Source organism: Oncorhynchus keta, chromosome 37 (assembly GCF_023373465.1).
Source record: "Oncorhynchus keta strain PuntledgeMale-10-30-2019 chromosome 37, Oket_V2, whole genome shotgun sequence".
NCBI lineage: Eukaryota > Metazoa > Chordata > Actinopteri > Salmoniformes > Salmonidae > Oncorhynchus > Oncorhynchus keta.
The window spans coordinates 27,071,722-27,093,010 of NC_068457.1; the positions used below are offsets into that span (position 1 = coordinate 27,071,722).

Here is a 21,289-nt window from a genome sequence, read left to right on the forward strand (position 1 = left end):
GGTGATCCCTCTGCTGTGATCCCTCACCTGAAGTCCACAATCATCTCCTTTGTTTCATTGACGTTGAGTGTGAGGTTATTTTCCTGACACCACGCTCCGAGGGCCTTCACCTCCTCCCTGTAGGCCGTCTCGTCGTTGTTGCTAATCAAGCCTACCACTGTAGTGTCATCTGCAAACTTGATGATTGAGTTGGAGAGGGCTGAGAACGCACCCCAGTGTTGAGGATCAACAGGGGTGAAGATGTTGTTTCCTATTCTCACCACCTGGGTACGGCCCATCAGAAAGTCCAGGACCCAGTTGCACAGGGCGGGCGTCTGAGACTTTGGAGGTAGTATGGAGTTAAATGCTGAGCTGTAATCAATGAACAGCATTCTTACATAGGTATTCCTCTTGTCCAGATGGGTTAGGGCAGTGTGCAGTGTGATTGTGATTGTGTCGTCTGTGGACCTATTGGGGCGGTAAGGAAATTGGAGTGGTGTCAGGTAAGGTGGAGGTGATATGATCCTTGACTAGTCTCTCAAAGCACTTCACGATGACAGAAGGGGCTGGGGCTGTAGTCGTTTAGCACAGTTACCGTAGCTTTCTTTGGAACAGGAACAATGGTGGCCCTCTTCAAGCATGTGGGAACAGCAGACTGGGATAGGGATTAATTGAATATGTCCGTAAACACACCAGCCAGCTGGTCTGCGCATGCTCTGAGGACGAAGCTGGGGATGCCGTCTGGGCCGGCAGCCTTGCGAGGGTTAACACGTTTAAATGTTTTACTCACGTTGGCCGCGGTGAAGGAGAGCCCGTAGCTTTTGGTAGCGGGCAGTGTCAGTGGCACTGTATTGTCCTCAAAGCAAGCAAAGAAATTGTTTAATTTGTCTGGAAGCAAGATGTCGGTGTCCGTGACGGGGCTGGATTTCTTTATGTAATCCGTGATTGACTGTAGATCCTGCCACATACGTCTCGTGTCTGAGCCGTTGAATTGTGTCGTGGAAATTTCCTCTATTTACCAAATCATGGCAAACCACACACACAAGTCAGAGTTAGTTATCAAAGTCCATATTTAATTATATCAGCTCTATCACAATCCTGTGACTCTCAGGTAATTCAGTGTCTCTCAGTGAATTCTCTGAGAGCCCCCCCTGCATTGCAACTGCGATCCTTCAATAGCAGAGAACACACATAGTCAGACAGCATAGACATAATACATCGTTCAGCTTTGTCTCCTTACTCAAACCCCAGAACCATAAACCAATCCTCCATATCAACAGGCATATATCAAATCCATCCTATCTTGACAAGATCACAGAGACACACTGACTGGCACACAGACATTGTGGAGCCAAGAGATACACGCTTGATGACACTTTGACCTCTCCCCTCTCTGCGGCCCATGCAACTTAGTCTTGACATAGAACAGATACTGCAACCCTGCCACAGTATTATACAAAAATACCATTCTGATGAGAAGTAACTTACAAACATATGATGAATATAAAACATCTTACCTATGTTTCCAACAAATTCTGATTATTTCCACAACAATTGCGACTCTACTTTGTCTCTATACTGACGCTTAGCTTGTTTGATTGCCTTGTGGAGGGAATAGCTACACTGTTTGTATTCGGTCATGTTTTCGGTCACCTTGCCCTGGTTAAAAGCAGTGGTTCGCAATTTCAGTTTTGCGCAAATGCTGCCATCAATCCACGGTTTCTGGTTGGGGAAGGTTTTAATAGTCACCGTGGGTACAACATCACCAATGCACTTGCTAATAAACTCACTCACCGAATCAGTGTATGCATCAATGTTGTTGTCTGAGGCTATCCGGGACATATCCCTGTCCACGTGATCAGAGGAATCTTGAAGAGTGGAATCCGATTGGTCAGACCAGCATGGAACAGATCTGAGCATGGGCATTTCCTGTTTTAGTTTCTGTCTGTAGGCTGGGAGCAACAAAATGGAGTCTTGGTCAGATTTGCCGAAAGGAGGGTGAGGGAGGGCTTTGTATGCGTCGTGTAAGTTAGAGTAGCAACGATCCAGAATGCTGCCAGCCCGGGTCGCGCATTCGATATGCTGATAAAATTTAGGGAGCCTTGTTTTCAGATTGGCTTTGTTAAAACCCCCAGCTACAATAAATGATGCCTCAGGATATATGGTTTCCAGTTTACATAGAGTCCAGTGAAGTTCTTTCAGGGCGGTCAAGTTGTCTGCCTTTGGGGGATAAACACGGCTGTGATTATAATCAAAGAGAATTCTATTGGTAGATAATGCCGTCAGCATTTGAATGTAAGGAATTCTAGGTCAGATGAACAGAAGGACTTGAGGTCCTGTATGTTGTTATGATCACATCACGTCTCGTTAATCACAAGGCATACACCCCCACCCTTCTTCTTACCAGAGAGATGTTTGTGTCTGTCGGCGCGATGCGTGAAGAAACCGTGTGGCTGTACCGACTCTGATAATGTATCCCCAGTGAGCCATGTTTCTGTCAGCGCGATGCGTGAAGAAACCGGGTGGCTGTACCGACTCTGATAATGTATCCCCAGTGAGCCATGTTTCTGTCAGCGCGATGCGTGAAGAAACCGGGTGGCTGTACCGACTCTGATAATGTATCCCCAGTGAGCCATGTTTCTGTCAGCGCGATGCGTGAAGAAACCGGGTGGCTGTACCGACTCTGATAACGTATCCCCAGTGAGCCATGTTTCTGTCAGCGCGATGCGTGAAGAAACCGTGTGGCTGTACCGACTCTGATAATGTATCCCCAGTGAGCCATGTTTCTGTCAGCGCGATGCGTGAAGAAACCGGGTGGCTGTACCGACTCTGATAATGTATCCCCAGTGAGCCATGTTTCTGTGAAACAGAGAAGGTTACTATCTCTGATGTCTCTCTGGAAGGCAACCCTTGCTGGAATTTCATCTACCTTGTTGTCAAGAGACTGGACATTGGCGAGTAGTAAACTCGGGAGCAGTGAGCGATGTGCCCGTCTACGGAGCCTGACCAGGAGGCCCGCTCCGTCTGCCCTTTCTGCGGCGCCGTTGTTTTGGGTCGCCTCCTGGGATCCGATCCATTGTCCTGGGTGTTGGTCTGAACAGAGGATCCGCTTCGGGAAAGTCGTATTCCTGGTCGTAATGTTGTTAAGGTGACGTAATGTTGTTAAGGTGATGTTGTTAAGGTGACAATGTAAGGAATAATACTTTAAAAAAAACAAAATACTGCATAGTTTCCTAAGAACGCGAAGTGAGACGACCATCTCTGTCGGCGCCATCTTGTTATGTTTGTGTGTGTTGTGTGTGTGTGTGTGTGTGTGTGTGTGTGTGTGTGTGTGTGTGTGTGTGTGTGTGTGTGTGTGTGTGTGTGTGTGTGTGTGTGTGTGTGTGTGTGTGTGTGTGTGTGCTTCGGGGGGTGCAAAAGCAGCTGGAGAGGAGTGTATGTGTGCTAGTGTGTGTTGTGTGTTGTGTGCAAGTGTGAGTGTATTTCAGTATGTTGGTAAGTGGCAGGTTGTGTGGTACAACTATCATCAAGGAACATTTCAGTGTTTGCCCCTATAGGGAACAGTGATTGTGATTACAGCTACTATGTTCTCCTTTCACTACCTCACTGCAGCTCAACCATCCTCACCTCACACACACAAACACACACATTCTCTCTCATGTTCACTTGTGGAATGAATGGAATGGTATAAATCACCTGGAAACCATGGAAACCATGTGTTTGATGTATTTGATACCGTTCCACTGATTCCACTCCAGTCATTACCACGAACCCATCCTCCACAATTAAGGTGCCACCAACCTCCTGTGTCTCACTGGCCAGGAGTCCTGATAATTACTTTGATCACTAAAGCGTTCACATAAAGTAGAATAACGATTCGACCACTTCCCCTTTAGCGTTCTCCATTTTCATACATGGCTGCCCCTCAACAAACAAACAGGAAACACAAACAAAACATTAACATACTGTACATACAGACCTACCTGTGGACCAGCAGTTAATTAGCTAACGATGCAGAGTGGACTGTGAGTGGATAATGAATTCATGGACTGAGACAGGAACAGAGACAGACTAGATACAGAGAGCAAGACAGAGCCTGCTGCTCTATAAAAATACTTGTCTCGACAGGGAGTGGACAGACCCCCAGACAGGGAGAGGATAATGTAGAGTGGACAGACCCCCAGACATGGAGAGGATAATGTAGAGTGGACAGACCCCCAGACAGGGAGAGGATAATGTAGAGTGGACAGACCCCCAGACATGGAGAGGATAATGTAGAGTGGACAGACCCCCAGACAGGGAGAGGATAATGTAGCGTGGACAGACCCCCAGACAGGGAGAGGATAATGTAGCGTGGACAGACCCCCAGACAGGGAGAGGATAATGTAGAGTGGACAGACCCCCAGACATGGAGAGGATAATGTAGAGTGGACAGACCCCCAGACAGGGAGAGGATAATGTAGAGTGGACAGACCCCCAGACATGGAGAGGATAATGTAGAGTGGACAGACCCCCAGACAGGGAGAGGATAATGTAGAGTGGACAGACCCCAGACATGGAGAGGATAATGTAGAGTGGACAGACCCCCAGACAGGGAGAGGATAATGTAGAGTGGACAGACCCCCAGACATGGAGAGGATAATGTAGAGTGGACAGACCCCCAGACAGGGAGAGGATAATGTAGAGTGGACAGACCCCAGACATGGAGAGGATAATGTAGAGTGGACAGACCCCCAGACAGGGAGAGGATAATGTAGAGTGGACAGACCCCCAGACATGGAGAGGATAATGTAGAGTGGACAGACCCCCAGACAGGGAGAGGATAATGTAGAGTGGACAGACCCGCAGACATGGAGAGGATAATGTAGAGTGGACAGACCCCCAGACATGGAGAGGATAATGTAGAGTGGACAGACCCCCAGACATGGAGAAGATAATGTAGGGTGGACAGACCCCCAGACAGGGAGAGGATAATGTAGAGTGGACAGACCCCCATACAGGGAGAGGATAATGCAGAGTGGACATACAGTCAGACAGAGAGGATAATGCAGGGTGGGCAGACCCCCGGACAGGGAGAGGATAATGCAGGGTGGGCAGACCCCCGTACAGGGAGAGGATAATGTAGAGTGGGCAGACCCCCAGACAGGGAGAGGATAATGTAGAGTGGGCAGACCCCCAGACAGGGAGAGGATAATGTAGAGTGGGCAGACCCCCAGACATGGAGAGGATAATGTAGAGTGGGCAGACCCCCAGACAGGGAGAGGATAATGTAGAGTGGACAGACCCCCGGACAGGGAGAGGATAATGTAGCTATAACTTTAAATAATAACTTTAAATGCATTAATTAAAAGATTCGTTCAAAATAAATTGGATTTGATGCACTGTATAAAAATGTGTTTAAAACTATTACTTGAATAATATTTGTATTTAGTTCTATTTGTGTTTTTATAGTAATTTCTCTCCAGTAATTCAGGTTTGGACCATGGTATTTCAGACCCCCAGACATGGAGAGGATAATGCAGAGTGGACAGACATGGAGAGGATAATGCAGAGTGGACAGACCCCAGACAGGGAGAGGATAATGTAGAGTGGACAGACCCCAGACAGTCAGACGGAGAGGATAATGCAGTGTGGACAGACCCAGACAGTCAGACGGAGAGGATAATGCAGTGTGGGCAGACCCCAGACAGTTAGACGGAGAGGATAATGCAGTGTGGACAGACCCCAGACAGTCAGACAGAAAATGATAATGCAGTGTGGGCAGACAGGGAGAGGATAATGCAGTGTGGACAGACCCCAGACAGTCAGACGTAGAGGATAATGCAGTGTGAACAGACCCCAGACAGTCAGACAGAAAAGGATAATGCAGTGTGGACAGACCCCCAGACAGGTAGAGGATAATATAATGTAGTCAGACAGGGAGAGGGTAATATAGATTTGGCAGGCAGTCAGACAGCAGACCAGAAGGGCTGTGAGGATATAGTATATTATAGTGAAGTGGTAGAGTATATAGTATATTATAGTGAAGTGGTAGAGTATATAGTATAGTATAGTGAAGTAGTAGAGTATATAGTATATTATAGTGAAGTAGTAGAGTATATAGTATATTATAGTGAAGTGGTAGAGTATATAGTATAGTATAGTGAAGTGGTAGAGTATATAGTATATTATAGTGAAGTAGCAGAGTATATAGTATATTATAGTAAAGTGGTAGAGTATATAGTATATCATAGTGAAGTGGTAGAGTATATAGTATATCATAGTGAAGTGGTAGAGCCTGATAGCAGGCCAGAAGGGCTGTGATTATATAGTATATCATAGTGAAGCGGTAGAGTATATAGTATAGTATAGTGAAGTGGTAGAGTATATAGTATACCATAGTGAAGTGGTAGAGTATATAGTATATTATAGTAAAGTGGTAGAGTATATAGTATATCATAGTGAAGTGGTAGAGTATATAGTATATCATAGTGAAGTGGTAGAGTATATAGTATATTATAGTGAAGTGGTAGAGTATATAGTATATTATAGTGAAGTAGTAGAGTATATAGTATAGTATAGTGAAGTGGTAGAGTATATAGTATATTATAGTGAAGTAGTAGAGTATATAGTATATTATAGTAAAGTGGTAGAGTATATAGTATATCATAGTGAAGTGGTAGAGTATATAGTATATCATAGTGAAGTGGTAGAGCCTGACAGCAGGCCAGAAGGGCTGTGAGGATATAGTATATCATAGTGAAGTGGTAGAGCCTGACAGCAGGCCAGAAGGGCTGTGAGGATATAGTATATTATAGTGAAGTGGTAGAGTATATAGTATAGTATAGTGAAGTGGTAGAGTATATAGTATATTATAGTGAAGTAGTAGAGTATATAGTATATTATAGTGAAGTGGTAGAGTATATAGTATAGTATAGTGAAGTGGTAGAGTATATAGTAAATTATAGTGAAGTGGTAGAGTATATAGTATATTATAGTGAAGTAGTAGAGTATATAGTATACCATAGTGAAGTGGTAGAGTCTGACAGCAGGCTCCATCCCCTAACCATTATTGTATCTCTCCCTCCAGTTCAGGAGAGCCTTCCTCCTGTGCTCTATAAGGAGACAGTATTTACTCTGTTGGCCTGGTTACAGCAGTGTGAGGCGAGGCTAGCCATCCCCTCTACAGCCGTCACTGAATACCCTACCATGGAGGGGAGACTGAAGGATGTCAAGGTACTGAACCGCCCTGGATGTCTGGTTGGCTGTGTGTCTGGCTGACTGGTTGGCTGTGTGTCTGGCTGACTGGTTGGCTGTGTGTCTGGCTGACTGGTTGGCTGTGTGTCTGGCTGACTGGTTGGGTGTGTGTCTGGCTGACTGGTTGGCTGTGTGTCTGGCTGACTGGTTGGGTGGGAGGCTGGCTGACTGGTTGGGTGTGTGTCTGGCTGACTGGTTGGGTGTGTGTCTGGCTGACTGGTTGGCTGTGTGTCTGGCTGACTGGTTGGGTGTGTGTCTGGCTGACTGGTTGGGTGTGTGTCTGGCTGACTGGTTGGGTGTGTGTCTGGCTGACTGGTTGGCTGTGTGTCTGGCTGACTGGTTGGCTGTGTGTCTGGCTGACTGGTTGGGTGTGTGTCTGGCTGACTGGTTGGCTGTGTGTCTGGCTGACTGGTTGGGTGTGTGTCTGGCTGACTGGTTGACTGGTTGGGTGTGTTGGGTTGGCTGTGTGTCTGGATGACTGGTTGGGTGTGTGTCTGGCTGACTGGTTGGGTGTGTGTCTGGCTGACTGGTTGGGTGTGTGTCTGGCTGACTGGTTGGGTGTGTGTCTGGCTGACTGATTGGGTGTGTGTCTGGCTGACTGGTTGTGGGTGTGTCTGGCTGACTGGTTGGGTGTGTGTCTGGCTGACTGGTTGGGTGTGTGTCTGGCTGACTGGTTGGGTGTGTGTCTGGCTGACTGGTTGGGTGTGTGTCTGGCTGACTGGTTGGGTGTGTGTCTGGCTGACTGGTTGGGTGTGTGTCTGGCTGACTGGTTGGGTGTGTGTCTGGCTGACTGGTTGGGTGTGTGTCTGGCTGACTGGTTGGGTGTGTGTCTGGCTGACTGGTTGGGTGTGTGTCTGGCTGACTGGTTGGCTGGCTGACTGGTTGGGTGTGTGTCTGGCTGACTGGTTGGCTGTGACTGGTCTGGCTGACTGGTTGGGTGTGTGTCTGGCTGACTGGTTGGCTGTGTGTCTGGCTGACTGGTTGGGTGTGTGTCTGGCTGACTGGCTGACTGGTTGGCTGGCTGACTGATTGGGTGTGTGTCTGGCTGACTGGTTGGGTGTGTGTCTGGCTGACTGGTTGTCTGGCTGACTGGTTGGGTGTGTGTCTGGCTGACTGGTTGGCTGTGTGTCTGGCTGACTGGTTGGGTGTGTGTCTGGCTGACTGGTTGGGTGTGTGTCTGGCTGACTGGTTGTGGGTGTGTCTGTCTGTTTTATTATGAGGATTCTGCCACAAAACACCCATAAAAATTTCTGCTTTCACACTGTTAATGCAACGTAGTTGAACAGCCCGCGTACTGAATCAACGTATTGACAGTCAAGACAAGACCAGAAACAAGAGTCTGCTTGATCTAGTTCAGTGAAAGTGCAGTAACCCTTGATGAGGAGATGCCAGCAGGGCTGCCAGGATAAATAGTTGTTCTCTCTACTGCTTTACATTCAGAGAGCACTAACAGAGCAGAGCAGCGCCTCACTGCAATTATGAGAAATGGAGAAATGTTATTGACGACAGAGGAAAACCCAGAGGATCAAATCAGTGTGTTTTTCCATCTCTCTATCTATGGATGTGCCAGGGTTACTGCCACACAGCACAGACTAAATCTGTGTCCCAAATGGCACCCTGTTCCCTATGTAATGCACTACTTTTGATGTAGGCTCTGGTCAAAATTAGTGCACTCCATAAGGATTAGAATTCCATTTGGGACAGACTAAAGACTCATTTCACCTTGTTATTGTGACAAAATGAATCACCCCGTAAAAACACTAAGACTTTTTATGGCCTTGTTGTTGTTGTTTTTATTAAGTTCTGGTGCTAAATGGATGTTCTCTGAGACTTTAAATCCAAGGTCAGATCAGTTTAACCTGAGATACTGTGCCGTTCACCCCCCTTGTATTTTGTTGCCTTACAACCTGGAATTAAAATTGATTTCTTGGGGGTGGTTGAATCATTTGATTCACACAACATCTCTACCACTTTGAAGATGCAAAATATGTTTTATTGTGAAACAAACAAGAAAAAATACAAATAAAACAGAAAACTTGAGCAAGTATAACTATTCACCCCCCAAAGTCAATACTTTGTAGAGCCACCTTTAGCAGCAATTACAGCTGCAAGTCTCTTGGGGTGTTTCCCCTTAAACCACTCGAGTGTTGCTTTAGCAGTATGCTTAGGGTCATTGTCCTGCTGGAAGGTGAACCTCCGTCCCAGTCTCAAATCTCTGGAAGACTGAAACAGGTTTCCCTCAAGAATTTCCCTGTATTTAGCGCCATCCATCATTCCTTCAATTCTGACCAGTTTCCCAGTCCCTGCTGATGAAAGACATCCCCACAGCATGATGCTGCCACCACCGTGCTTCACTGTGGCGATGGTATTCTCGGGGTGATGGGAGGTGTTGGGTTTGAGCCAGACATAGCATTTTCCTTGATGGTCAAAAAGCTTAATTTTAGTCTCATCTGACCAGAGTACCTTCTTCCATATGTTTGGGAAGTCTCCCACAAGCCTTCTGGCGAACACCAAACATGTTTGCTTATTTTTTTCTGGCCACTCTTCCGTAAAATCCAGCTCTGTGGAGTGTACAGCTTAAAATGGCCCTATGGAACAGATACTCCAATCTCCACTATGGAGCTTTGCAGCTCCTTCAGGGTTATCTTTGGTCTCTTTGTTCCCTCTCTGATTAATGCCCTCCTTGTCTGGTCCATGAGTTTTGGTGGCCGTCCCTCTCTTGGCAGGTTTGTTGTTGTGCCATATTCTTTCCATTTTTTAATAATGGATTTAATGGTGCCCAGTGGGATGTTCAAAGTTTCAGATATTTTTTTTATAACCCAACCCTGATCTGTTTTTCTCCACATAACTTTGTCCCTGACCTGTTTGGAGAGCTCCTTAGTCTTTATGGTACCACTTGCTTACTGGTGCCCCTTGCTTAGTGGTGTTGCAGACTCTGGGGCCTTTCAGAACAGGTATATATATATATATATATATATATATATATATATATATATATATATATATATATATATATATATACTGAGATCATGTGACAGATCATGTGACAATTAGATTGCACACAGGTGGACTTGAACTAATTATGTGGCTTCTGAAGGTAATTGGTTGCACCAGATCTTATTTAGGGGCTTCATAGCAAAGGGGGTGAATACATATGCACGCACCACTTTTCTGTATATTATATTTTAGAATTTCTTGAAACAAGTAACTTTTTTCACCAATTTGGACTATTTTGTGTATGTCCGTTACATGAAATCCAAATAAAAATCTATTTAAATTACAGGTTGTAATGCAACAAAATAGGAAAAATGCCAGGGGGATGAATACTTTTGCAAGGCAATGTAGGATGTTCTACCTCACAGGGCAGCAGGATGGAATCTTAGTTAGGATGTTCTACCTCACAGGGCAGCAGGATGGAATCTTAGTTAGGATGTTATTCATCACAGGGCAGCAGGATGGAATCTTAGTTAGGATGTTCTTCCTCACAGGGCAGCAGGATGGAATCTTAGTTAGGATGTTCTACCTCACAGGGCAGCAGGGTGGAATCTTAGTTAGGATGTTCTACCTCACAGGGCAGCAGGGTGGTATCTAAGTTAGGATGTTTTCCTCACAGGGCAGCAGGGTGGAATCTAAGTTAGGATGTTCTACCTCAGAGGGCAGCAGGATGGAATCTTAGTTAGGATGTTCTTCCTCACAGGGCAGCAGGATGGAATCTTAGTTAGGATGTTTTCCTCACAGGGCAGCAGGATGTAATCTTAGTTAGGATGTTCTACCTCACAGGGCAGCAGGGTGGAATCTTAGTTAGGATGTTTTCCTCACAGGGCAGCAGGGTGGAATCTTAGTTAGGATGTTATTCATCACAGGGCAGCAGGATGGAATCTTAGTTAGGATGTTTTCCTCACAGGGCAGCAGGATGGAATCTAAGTTAGGATGTTATTCATCACAGGGCAGCAGGGTGGAATCTTAGTTAGGATGTTCTACCTCACAGGGCAGCAGGGTGGAATCTTAGTTAGGATGTTTTCCTCACAGGGCAGCAGGGTGAAATCTTAGTTAGGATGTTCTACCTCACAGGGCAGCAGGATGGAATCTTAGTTTGGATGTTCTACCTCACAGGGCAGCAGGGTGGAATCTTAGTTAGGATGTTATTCATCACAGGGCAGCAGGGTGGAATCTTAGTTAGGATGTTTTCCTCACAGGGCAGCAGGGTGGAATCTTAGTTAGGATGTTCTACCTCACAGGGCAGCAGGATGGAATCTTAGTTAGGATGTTCTACCTCACAGGGCAGCAGGGTGGAATCTTAGTTAGGATGTTTTCCTCACAGGGCAGCAGGGTGGCATCTTAGTTAGGATGTTCTACCTCACAGGGCAGCAGGGTGGAATCTTAGTTAGGATGTTTTCCTCACAGGGCAGCAGGGTGGAATCTTAGTTAGGATGTTATTCATCACAGGGCAGCAGGATGGAATCTTAGTTAGGATGTTTTCCTCACAGGGCAGCAGGATGGAATCTAAGTTAGGATGTTATTCATCACAGGGCAGCAGGGTGGAATCTTAGTTAGGATGTTCTACCTCACAGGGCAGCAGGGTGGAATCTTAGTTAGGATGTTTTACCTCACAGGGCAGCAGGGTGGAATCTTAGTTAGGATGTTCTACCTCACAGGGCAGCAGGGTGGAATCTTAGGATGTTCTACCTCACAGGGCAGCAGGGTGGAATCTAAGTTAGGATGTTTTCCTCACAGGGCAGCAGAATGGAATCTTAGTTAGGATGTTTTCCTCACAGGGCAGCAGGGTGGAATCTTAGTTAGGATGTTCTACCTCACAGGGCAGCAGGGTGGAATCTAAGTTAGGATCTTTTCCTCACAGGGCAGCAGGATGGAATCTTAGTTAGGATGTTTTCCTCAAAGGGCAGCAGGATGGAATCTTAGGATGTTCTACCTCACAGGGCAGCAGGATGGAATCTTAGTTAGGATGTTTTCCTCACAGGGCAGCAGGGTGGAATCTTAGTTAGGATGTTCTACCTCACAGGGCAGCAGGGTGGAATCTTAGTTAGGATGTTTTCCTCACAGGGCAGCAGGGTGGAATCTTAGTTAGGATGTTCTACCTCACAGGGCAGCAGGATGGAATCTTAGTTAGGATGTTCTTCCTCACAGGGCAGCAGGGTGGAATCTTCTCCCTCCTCCGTGCTATCTAGGGGTAGTCAGTAGAACATCTCTGCATAGTAATTTGCTAAAATATTATAATCGTTACGATACATTTTTTCTAAGCTTGTCCTCAGTTACTGTTCTTGGATATTATAATAAACACAATATCAATATGTCTCATTACGATGGATATAAAGGCGTTCACACCAATACTAAACAAGTTGATCCCTCCCCAGAGAGAGAATGTCTATAGGCCCATACGTTGATGTCTCTGTCTGCTTCTAGACATCTTTTTAAACTCCGTCTTAACCACACAGACCCAGAGCGGCTACCTACCACCACTGGCAATGATGACTGTCAGAAACCTGGAGAGGAACACCTGTCTCTTCTCTCTGCCCTGTCATTCTCCTGGAGACATTTACCCTGAGGCCGTTATATCTCATAGCTTCATTAGGGAGCCCTCGTATTGACCCAACAGGATGGAGAGGGAGGGAGGGGATACTGCCCCTTATTGGCTAAACAGTCAAACTAATGTTGTGTGTGTGTGTTTTGTTTGAGCATTGATTGTTTTCACATCATCACACATAGTATGAATAATAATGTTATCTGGTGTTTGTTTGTTAAAGGGTAAATCCACTCAAGTTGTCATGATTTTCTAGATTCCCAGACAGTTCTAACATACATATTTTGATTATTCATCTGTCTTCATCAGCCTCCGGCTACCATTAACCTGGTAACCTGGTAGCCCATTAACCTGGTAGCCCATTAACCTGGTAACCTGGTAGCCCATTAACCTGGTAACCTGGTTGCCAACACTGAACTTTCTGTGCTCTAAAAAGTCCTTAATGAAAAAGTCCCATATCTACAAATGACCGATAGGCCCTTCTCCCTAGACAGAGAGGGCAGAGGGGCTAGAGGTCACCAGGCCCTTCTCCCTAGACAGAGAGGGCAGAGGGGCTAGAGGTCACCAGGCCCTTCTCCCTAGAAAGAGAGGGCAGAGGAGCTTGGGGTCACCAGGCACTTCTCCCTAGACAGAGAGGGCAGAGGGGCTAGAGGTCACCAGGCCCTTCTCCCTAGAAAGAGAGGGCAGAGGAGCTAGGGGTCACCAGGCACTTCTCCCTAGACAGAGAGGGCAGAGGGGCTAGGGGTCACCAGGCCCTTCTCCCTAGACAGAGAGGGCACAGGGGCTAGGGGTCACCAGGCCCTTCTCCCTAGACAGAGAGGGCACAGGGGCTAGGGGTCACCAGGCCCTTCTCCCTAGACAGAGAGGGCAGAGGGGCTAGGGGTCACCAGGCCCTTCTCCCTAGACAGAGAGGGCACAGGGGCTAGGGGTCACCAGGCACTTCTCCCTAGACAGAGAGGGCAGAGGGGCGAGGTGTCACCAGGCATGCTCTAGACATAGAGGGCAGAGGAGCTAGGGGTCACCAGTCCCTTCTCCCTAGACAGAGAGGGCAGATGAGCTAGGGGTCACCAGGCACTTCTCCCTAGACAGAGAGGGCACAGGGGCTAGGGGTCACCAGGCCCTTCTCCCTAGACAGAGACCAGGCCCTTCTCCCTAGACAGAGAGGGCAGAGGGGCTAGGGGTCACCAGGCACTTCTCCCTAGACAGAGAGGGCACAGGGGCTAGGGGTCACCAGGCACTCAGACAGAGAGGGCAGGGGCTAGGGGTCACTTCTCCCTAGACAGAGAGGGCAGAGGGGCTAGGGGTCACCAGGCCCTTCTCCCTAGACAGAGAGGGCAGAGGGGCTAGGGGTCACCAGGCACTTCTCCCTAGACAGAGAGGGCAGAGGGGCGAGGTGTCACCAGGCATGCTCTAGACATAGAGGGCAGAGGAGCTAGGGGTCACCAGTCCCTTCTCCCTAGACAGAGAGGGCAGATGAGCTAGGGGTCACCAGGCACTTCTCCCTAGACAGAGAGGGCACAGGGGCTAGGGGTCACCAGGCCCTTCTCCCTAGACAGAGAGGGCAGAGGGCTAGGGGTCACCAGGCCCTTCTCCCTAGACAGAGAGGGCAGAGGAGCTAGGGGTCACCAGTCCCTTCTCCCTAGAAAGAGAGGGCAGAGGGGCTAGGGGTCACCAGTCCCTTCTCCCTAGACAGAGAGGGCAGAGGAGCTAGGGGTCACCAGTCCCTTCTCCCTAGAAAGAGAGGGCAGAGGGGCTAGGGGTCACCAGTCCCTTCTCCCTAGACAGAGAGGGCAGAGGAGCTAGGGGTCACCAGTCCCTTCTCCCTAGAAAGAGAGGGCAGAGGGGCTAGGGGTCCAATTTGGACTTCAGATATAGTCCTCGAAGCTACTCTTCAGCTGCCTCTGGTTTGCATGAACCTCCATGGACCAAAAATGAAAGAAAAAGACACGGGGGATTTCTTTCTGTGCCCCCTCCCAATAAAACTAATATATTCATCTTCCCGTCAGTGCCCCCTCTGGGTGGCTAGAGTCCATGGAATTAAATTAACTATCCTGCTAAAAAGTCCTCATCTGGCCAAATCATAACTAACATTTTCACTTAATCATACAGTGATATCAATAAGAGACTTCAGTGAAAATGTGAAAGTTGGAATTCACCCTGTATTGAGTACAACCATCTCCATGTCCTTCCCCACAGGTAATGCAGGTTGCGCTTGCAGAGCACCAGAGTGAGGTGGACTACCTGACGTCTACAGTGGACCAGGTTTTTCAGAAGGCCCCTCCTGAGATCAGTCACAAGTACAGGACAGAGATGGACAGCATCATGACTCGCTGGAGACGCCTGTCCTCAACGCTGGGGGAACAGGCGACCAAGATAACAGAGCTTATGGCTAAATTACTGCAGTTCCAGGTACTGTGGGGGTGTGCTGCGAGAGAGAGTGAAATAGAGGGAGAGTGAGATAGAGAGGGAAAGGAAGAGAGGGCGGGAGAGATAGAGACAGAGATGAGGAGATAGAGACAGAGATGAGGAGATAGAGACAGAGATGAGGAGATAGAGACAGAGATTTTTTATTTTTTATTTTACCTTTATTTAACCAGGCAAGTCAGTTAAGAACACATTCTTATTTTCAATGACGGCCTGGGAACAGTGGGTTAACTGCCTGTTCAGGGGCAGAACGACAGATTTGTACCTTGTCAGCTCGGGGGTTTGAACTCGCAACCTTCCGGTTACTAGTCCAATGCTCTAACCACTAGGCTACGCTGAGGAGATAGAGATAGAGATGAAGAGATAGACACAGAGATGAGGAGATAGAGACAGAGATGAAGAGATAGAGACAGAGATGAAGCTTTGTTTTGTATATTATCTACCTCATTTGCTTTGGCAATGTTAACATGTTTCCCATGCCAATAAAGCCCCTTGAATTGAATTGAATTGAAGTGATAGAGACAGAGATGAAGAGATAGAGATGAAGAGACAGAGATGAAGAGATAGAGACAGAGATGAAGAGACAGAGATAAAGAGATAGAGACAGATGAAGAGATAGAGAGAGATGAAGAGATATATACAGAGATGAAGAGATACAGAGATAGAGATGACAGAGCTGGTTTGATGAAGAATGCAAAAATCTAAGAAAGAAATTGAGAAACCTGTCTAACCAAAAACATAGAGACCCAGAAAACCTGAGTCTAGGCCTTCACTATGGTGAATCACTAAAACAATACAGAAATAGACTAAAATTGGAAAACACTAAACAAACAACAACACAAAGAATTGTCTATCCAAAATGGAGATCTATGGGTAAACCACTTCTCCAATCTTTTGGCTCTATAACAAAGAATAAAGAGCAAAAACATATACATGATCAAATACAAATCTTAGAATCAACTATTAAAGACTACCAGAACCCACTGGATTCTCCAATTACCTTGAATGAGTTACAGGACAAAATAAAAACCCTCCAACCAAAAAATGCCTGTGGTGTTGATGGTATCCTTAATGAAGTGATCAAATATACAGACAACAAATTGCAATTGGCTATACTAAAAGTCTTTAACATCATCCTTAGCTCTGGCATCTTCCCCAATATTTGGAACCAAGGACTGATCACCCCAATCCACAAAAGTGGAGACAAATTTGAACCCAATAACAACCGTGGAATATGTGTCAATAATAACCTTGGGAAAATCCTCTGCATTATCATTAACAGCAGATTCGTACATTTCCTCAATGAAAACAATGTACTGAGCAAATGTCAAATGGGCTTTTTACCAAATTACCGTACAACAGACCATGTATTCACCCTGCACACCCTAATTGACAACCAAACAAACCAAAGCAAAGGCAAAGTCTTCTCATGCTTTGTTGATTTCAAAAAAGCCTTTGACTCAATTTGGCATGAGGGTCTGCTATACAAATTGATGGAAAGTGGTGTTGGGGGTAAAACATACGACATTATAAAATCCATGTACACAAACAACAAGTGTGCGGTTAAAATTGGCAAAAAACACACACATTTCTTCACACAGGGTCGTGGGGTGAGACAGGGATGCAGCTTAAGCCGGGCACTAGAAAAGTCTGCAGCACCCGGCCTCACCCTACTAGAATCTGAAGTCAAATGTCTACTGTTTGCTGATGATCTGGTGCTTCTGTCACCAACCAAGGAGGGCCTACAGCAGCACCTAGATCTTCTACACAGATTCTGTCAGACCTGGGCCCTGACAGTAAATCTCAGTAAGACCAAAATAATGGTGTTCCAAAAAAGGTCCAGTCGCCAGGACCACAAATATAAATTCCATCTAGACACTGTTGCCCTAGAGCACACAAAAAAACTATACATACCTTGGCCTAAACATCAGCGCCACCGGTAACTTCCACAAAGCTGTGAACAATTTGAGATACAAGGCAAGAAGGGCATTCTATGCCATCAAAAGGAACATACATTTCAACATACCAATTAGGATCTGGCTAAAAATACTTGAATCAGTCATAGAGCCCATTGCCCTTTACGGTTGTGAGGTCTGGGGTCCGCTCACCAACCAAGACTTCACAAAATGGGACAAACACCAAATTGAGACTCTGCCTGCAGAATTCTGCAAAAATATCCTCCGTGTACAACGTAGAACACCAAATAATGCATGCAGAGCAGAATTAGGCCGATACCCACTAATTATCAAAATCCAGAAAAGAGCTGTTAATTTCTACAACCACCTAAAAGGAAGCGATTCCCAAACCTTCCATAACAAAGCCATCGCCTACAGAGAGATGAACCTGGAGAAGAGTCCCCTAATCAAGCTGGTCCTGGTGCTCTGTTCACAAACACAAACACACCCCACAGAGCCCCAGGACAGCAGCATAATTAGACCCAACCAAATCATGAGAAAACAAAAAGATAATTACTTGACACATTGGAAAGAATTAACAAAAAAACATAGCAAACTAGAATGCTATTTGGCCCTAAACAGAGAGTGAGCATAGCCTTGCTATTGAGAAAGGCCGCCGTAGGCAGACATGGCTCTCAAGAGAAGACAGGCTATGTGCTCACTGCCCACAAAATGAGGTGGAAACTGAGCTGGACTTCCTAACCTCCTGCCCAATGTATGACCATATTAGAGACACATATTTCCCTCAGATTACACAGATCCACAAAAATTTGAAAACAAATCCAATTTTGATAAACTCCCATATCTACTGGGTGAAATACCACAGTGTGAAATCACAGCAGCAAGATTTGTGACCTGTTGCCACAAGAAAATGGCAACCAGTGAAGAACAAACACCATTGTAAATACAACCCATATTTATGTTTATTTATTTTCCCTTGTGTACTTTAACCATTTGTACATCGTTGCAACACTATATAGACATAATATGACATTTGAAATGTCTTTATTGTTTTGAAACTTCTGTTTGTGTAATGTTTACTGTTAATTTTTATTGTTTATTTCACTTTTGTATATTATCGACCTCACTTGCTTTGGCAATGTTAACACGTGTCCCGTGCCAATAAAGCCCCTTGAATTGAATTGAATTGATAGAGACAGATCTGTGAGTGAGTGTACCATGTGTTCCTGTGTAAATGACTGTAAAGAGGACAATATTAATGTGGTCTTTGCTGTCAGTGTCTGGTTAATGATGTGAAGACACAGAGGAAGTGGATGGGTGGCGCTGACATGTTTCTAACTTTGCTTGCGTGTGTGGCTATACATGACTCGTAAGCACATTGTCAGTTCCGTCAACCTATCTGTCTGTGTCTCTCAGAATGACGTGAAGACTCTGAGGAAGTGGATGGCTGATGTTGATGTGTTCCTGAATGAGGAGTGGCCAGCGCTGGGGGACTCAGAGGCCCTGCAGAAACAGCTGGAGCAGTGCACTGTAAGACCTGGCAACCTTCTTTCACCTTCTCTCACCTGGCAACCTGTCATTCACCTTCTCTTATCTGGCAACCTGTCATTCACCTTCTCTTACCTGGCAACCTGTCATTCACCTTCTCTCCCTGGCAACCTGTCATTCACCTTCTCTCACCTGGCAACCTGGCAACCTGTCATTCATTCTTCTCTCACCTGGCAACCTGTCATTCACCTTCTCTTACCTGGCAACCTGTCATTCACCTTCTCTCACCTGGCAACCTGTCATTCTTCTTCTCTCACCTGGCAACCTGTCATTCACCTTCTCTTACCTGGCAACCTGTCATTCACCTTCTCTCCCCTGGCAACCTGTCATTCTTCTTCTCTCACCTGGCAACCTGTCATTCACCTTCTCTTACCTGGCAACCTGTCATTCACCTTCTCTTACCTGGCAACCTGTCATTCACCTTCTCTTACCTGGCAACCTGTCATTCACCTTCTCTCACCTGGCAACCTGTCATTCACCTTCTCTCCCCTGGCAACCTGTCATTCACCTTCTCTTACCTGGCAACTTGTCATTCACCTTCTCTCACCTGGCAACCTGTCATTCACCTTCTCTCACCTGGCAACCTGTCATTCACCTTCTCTCCCCTGGCAACCTGTCATTCACCTTCTCTTACCTGGCAACCTGTCATTCACCTTCTCTTACCTGGCAACCTGTCATTCACCTTCTCTCACCTGGCAACCTGTCATTCACCTTCTCTCCTGGCAACCTGTCATTCACCTTCTCTCCCTGGCAACCTGTCATTCACCTTCTCTCCCCTGGCAACCTGTCATTCACCTTCTCTCACCTGGCAACCTGTCATTCACCTTCTCTTACCTGGCAACCTGTCATTCACCTTCTCTTACCTGGCAACCTGTCATTCACCTTCTCTCACCTGGCAACCTGTCATTCACCTTCTCTTACCTGGCAACCTGTCATTCACCTTCTCTTACCTGGCAACCTGTCATTCACCTTCTCTTACCTGGCAACCTGTCATTCACCTTCTCTTACCTGGCAACCTGTCATTCACCTTCTCTCACCTGGCAACCTGTCATTCACCTTCTCTTACCTGGCAACCTGTCATTCACCTTCTCTCCCCTGGCAACCTGTCATTCACCTTCTCTCCCCTGGCAACCTGTCATTCACCTTCTCTTACCTGGCAACCTGTCATTCACCTTCTCTTACCTGGCAACCTGTCATTCACCTTCTCTCACCTGGCAACCTGTCATTCACCTTCTCTTACCTGGCAACCTGTCATTCACCTTCTCTTACCTGGCAACCTGTCATTCACCTTCTCTCCCTGGCAACCTGTCATTCACCTTCTCTTACCTGGCAACCTGTCATTCACCTTCTCTTACCTGGCAACCTGTCATTCACCTTCTCTCCCCTGGCAACCTGTCATTCACCTTCTCTTACCTGGCAACCTGTCATTCACCTTCTCTCACCTGGCAACCTGTCATTCACCTTCTCTTACCTGGCAACCTGTCATTCACCTTCTCTCCCCTGGCAACCTGTCATTCACCTTCTCTCCCCTGGCAACCTGTCATTCACCTTCTCTCCCCTGACAACCTGTCATTCACCTTCTCTCACCTGGCAACCTGTCATTCACCTTCTCTCCCCTGGCAACCTGTCATTCACCTTCTCTCCCCTGACAACCTGTCTTTCACCTTCTCTCCCCTGGCAACCTGTCATTCACCTTCTCTCACCTGGCAACCTGTCATTCACCTTCTCTCCCCTGACAACCTGTCATTCACCTTCTCTCACCTGGCAACCTGTTATTCACCTTCTCCCACCTGGCAACCTGTCATTCACCTTCTCACCTGGCAACCTGTCATTCACCTTCTCTCACCTGGCCCAGACAGCCCAGTAAATTAACCCTAGGGCATACAGCCTAGTAAATTAACCCTAGGGCACACAGCTCAGTAAATCAACCATAGGGCATACAGCCCTGTAAATTAACCCTAGGGCACACAGCCCAGTAAATGAACCCTAGGGCATACAGCCCAGTAAATGAACCATAGGGCATACAGCCCAGTAAATGAACCATAGGGCATACAGCCCAGTAAATGAACCATAGGGCATACAGCCCAGTAATGAACCATAGGGCATACAGCCCAGTAGATGAACCATAGGGCATACAGCCCAGTAAATGAACCATAGGGCATACAGCCCAGTAGATGAACCATAGGGCATACAGCCCAGTAGATGAACCATAGGGCATACAGCCCAGTAGATGAACCCAAGGGCATACAGCCCAGTAAATGAACCCTGGGGCATACAGCCCAGTAAATGAACCATAGGGCATACAGCCCAGTAAATGAACCCTAGGGCATACAGCCCAGTAAATTAACCCTAGGGCATACAGCCCAGTAAATGAACCCTAGGGCATACAGCCCAGTAAATGAACCATAGGGCATACAGCCCAGTAAATGAACCATAGGGCATACAGCCCAGTAAATGAACCATAGGGCATACAGCCCAGTAAATTAACCCTAGGGCATACAGCCCAGTAAATTAACCCTAGGGCATACAGCCCAGTAAATGAACCATAGGGCATACAGCCCAGTAGAGGAACCCTAGGGCATACAGCCCAGTAAATGAACCATAGGGCATACAGCCCAGTAAATTAACCCTAGGGCATACAGCCCAG

At 46.7% G+C, this 21,289-nt stretch overlaps 1 protein-coding gene across 1 annotated transcript in view; it reads left to right on the forward strand.

The window, feature by feature from the left end:
- LOC127916632 (dystrophin-like) overlaps nt 1-21,289 on the forward strand; it is a 351,583-nt gene that overhangs the window by 190,407 nt on the left and 139,887 nt on the right. Inside the window, exons 22-24 of the mRNA XM_052498942.1 lie at nt 7,049-7,194; nt 14,951-15,163; nt 18,511-18,624. Coding sequence (XP_052354902.1) covers nt 7,049-7,194; nt 14,951-15,163; nt 18,511-18,624 — 473 coding nt within the window. The remainder of the gene's footprint in view (nt 1-7,048; nt 7,195-14,950; nt 15,164-18,510; nt 18,625-21,289) is intronic.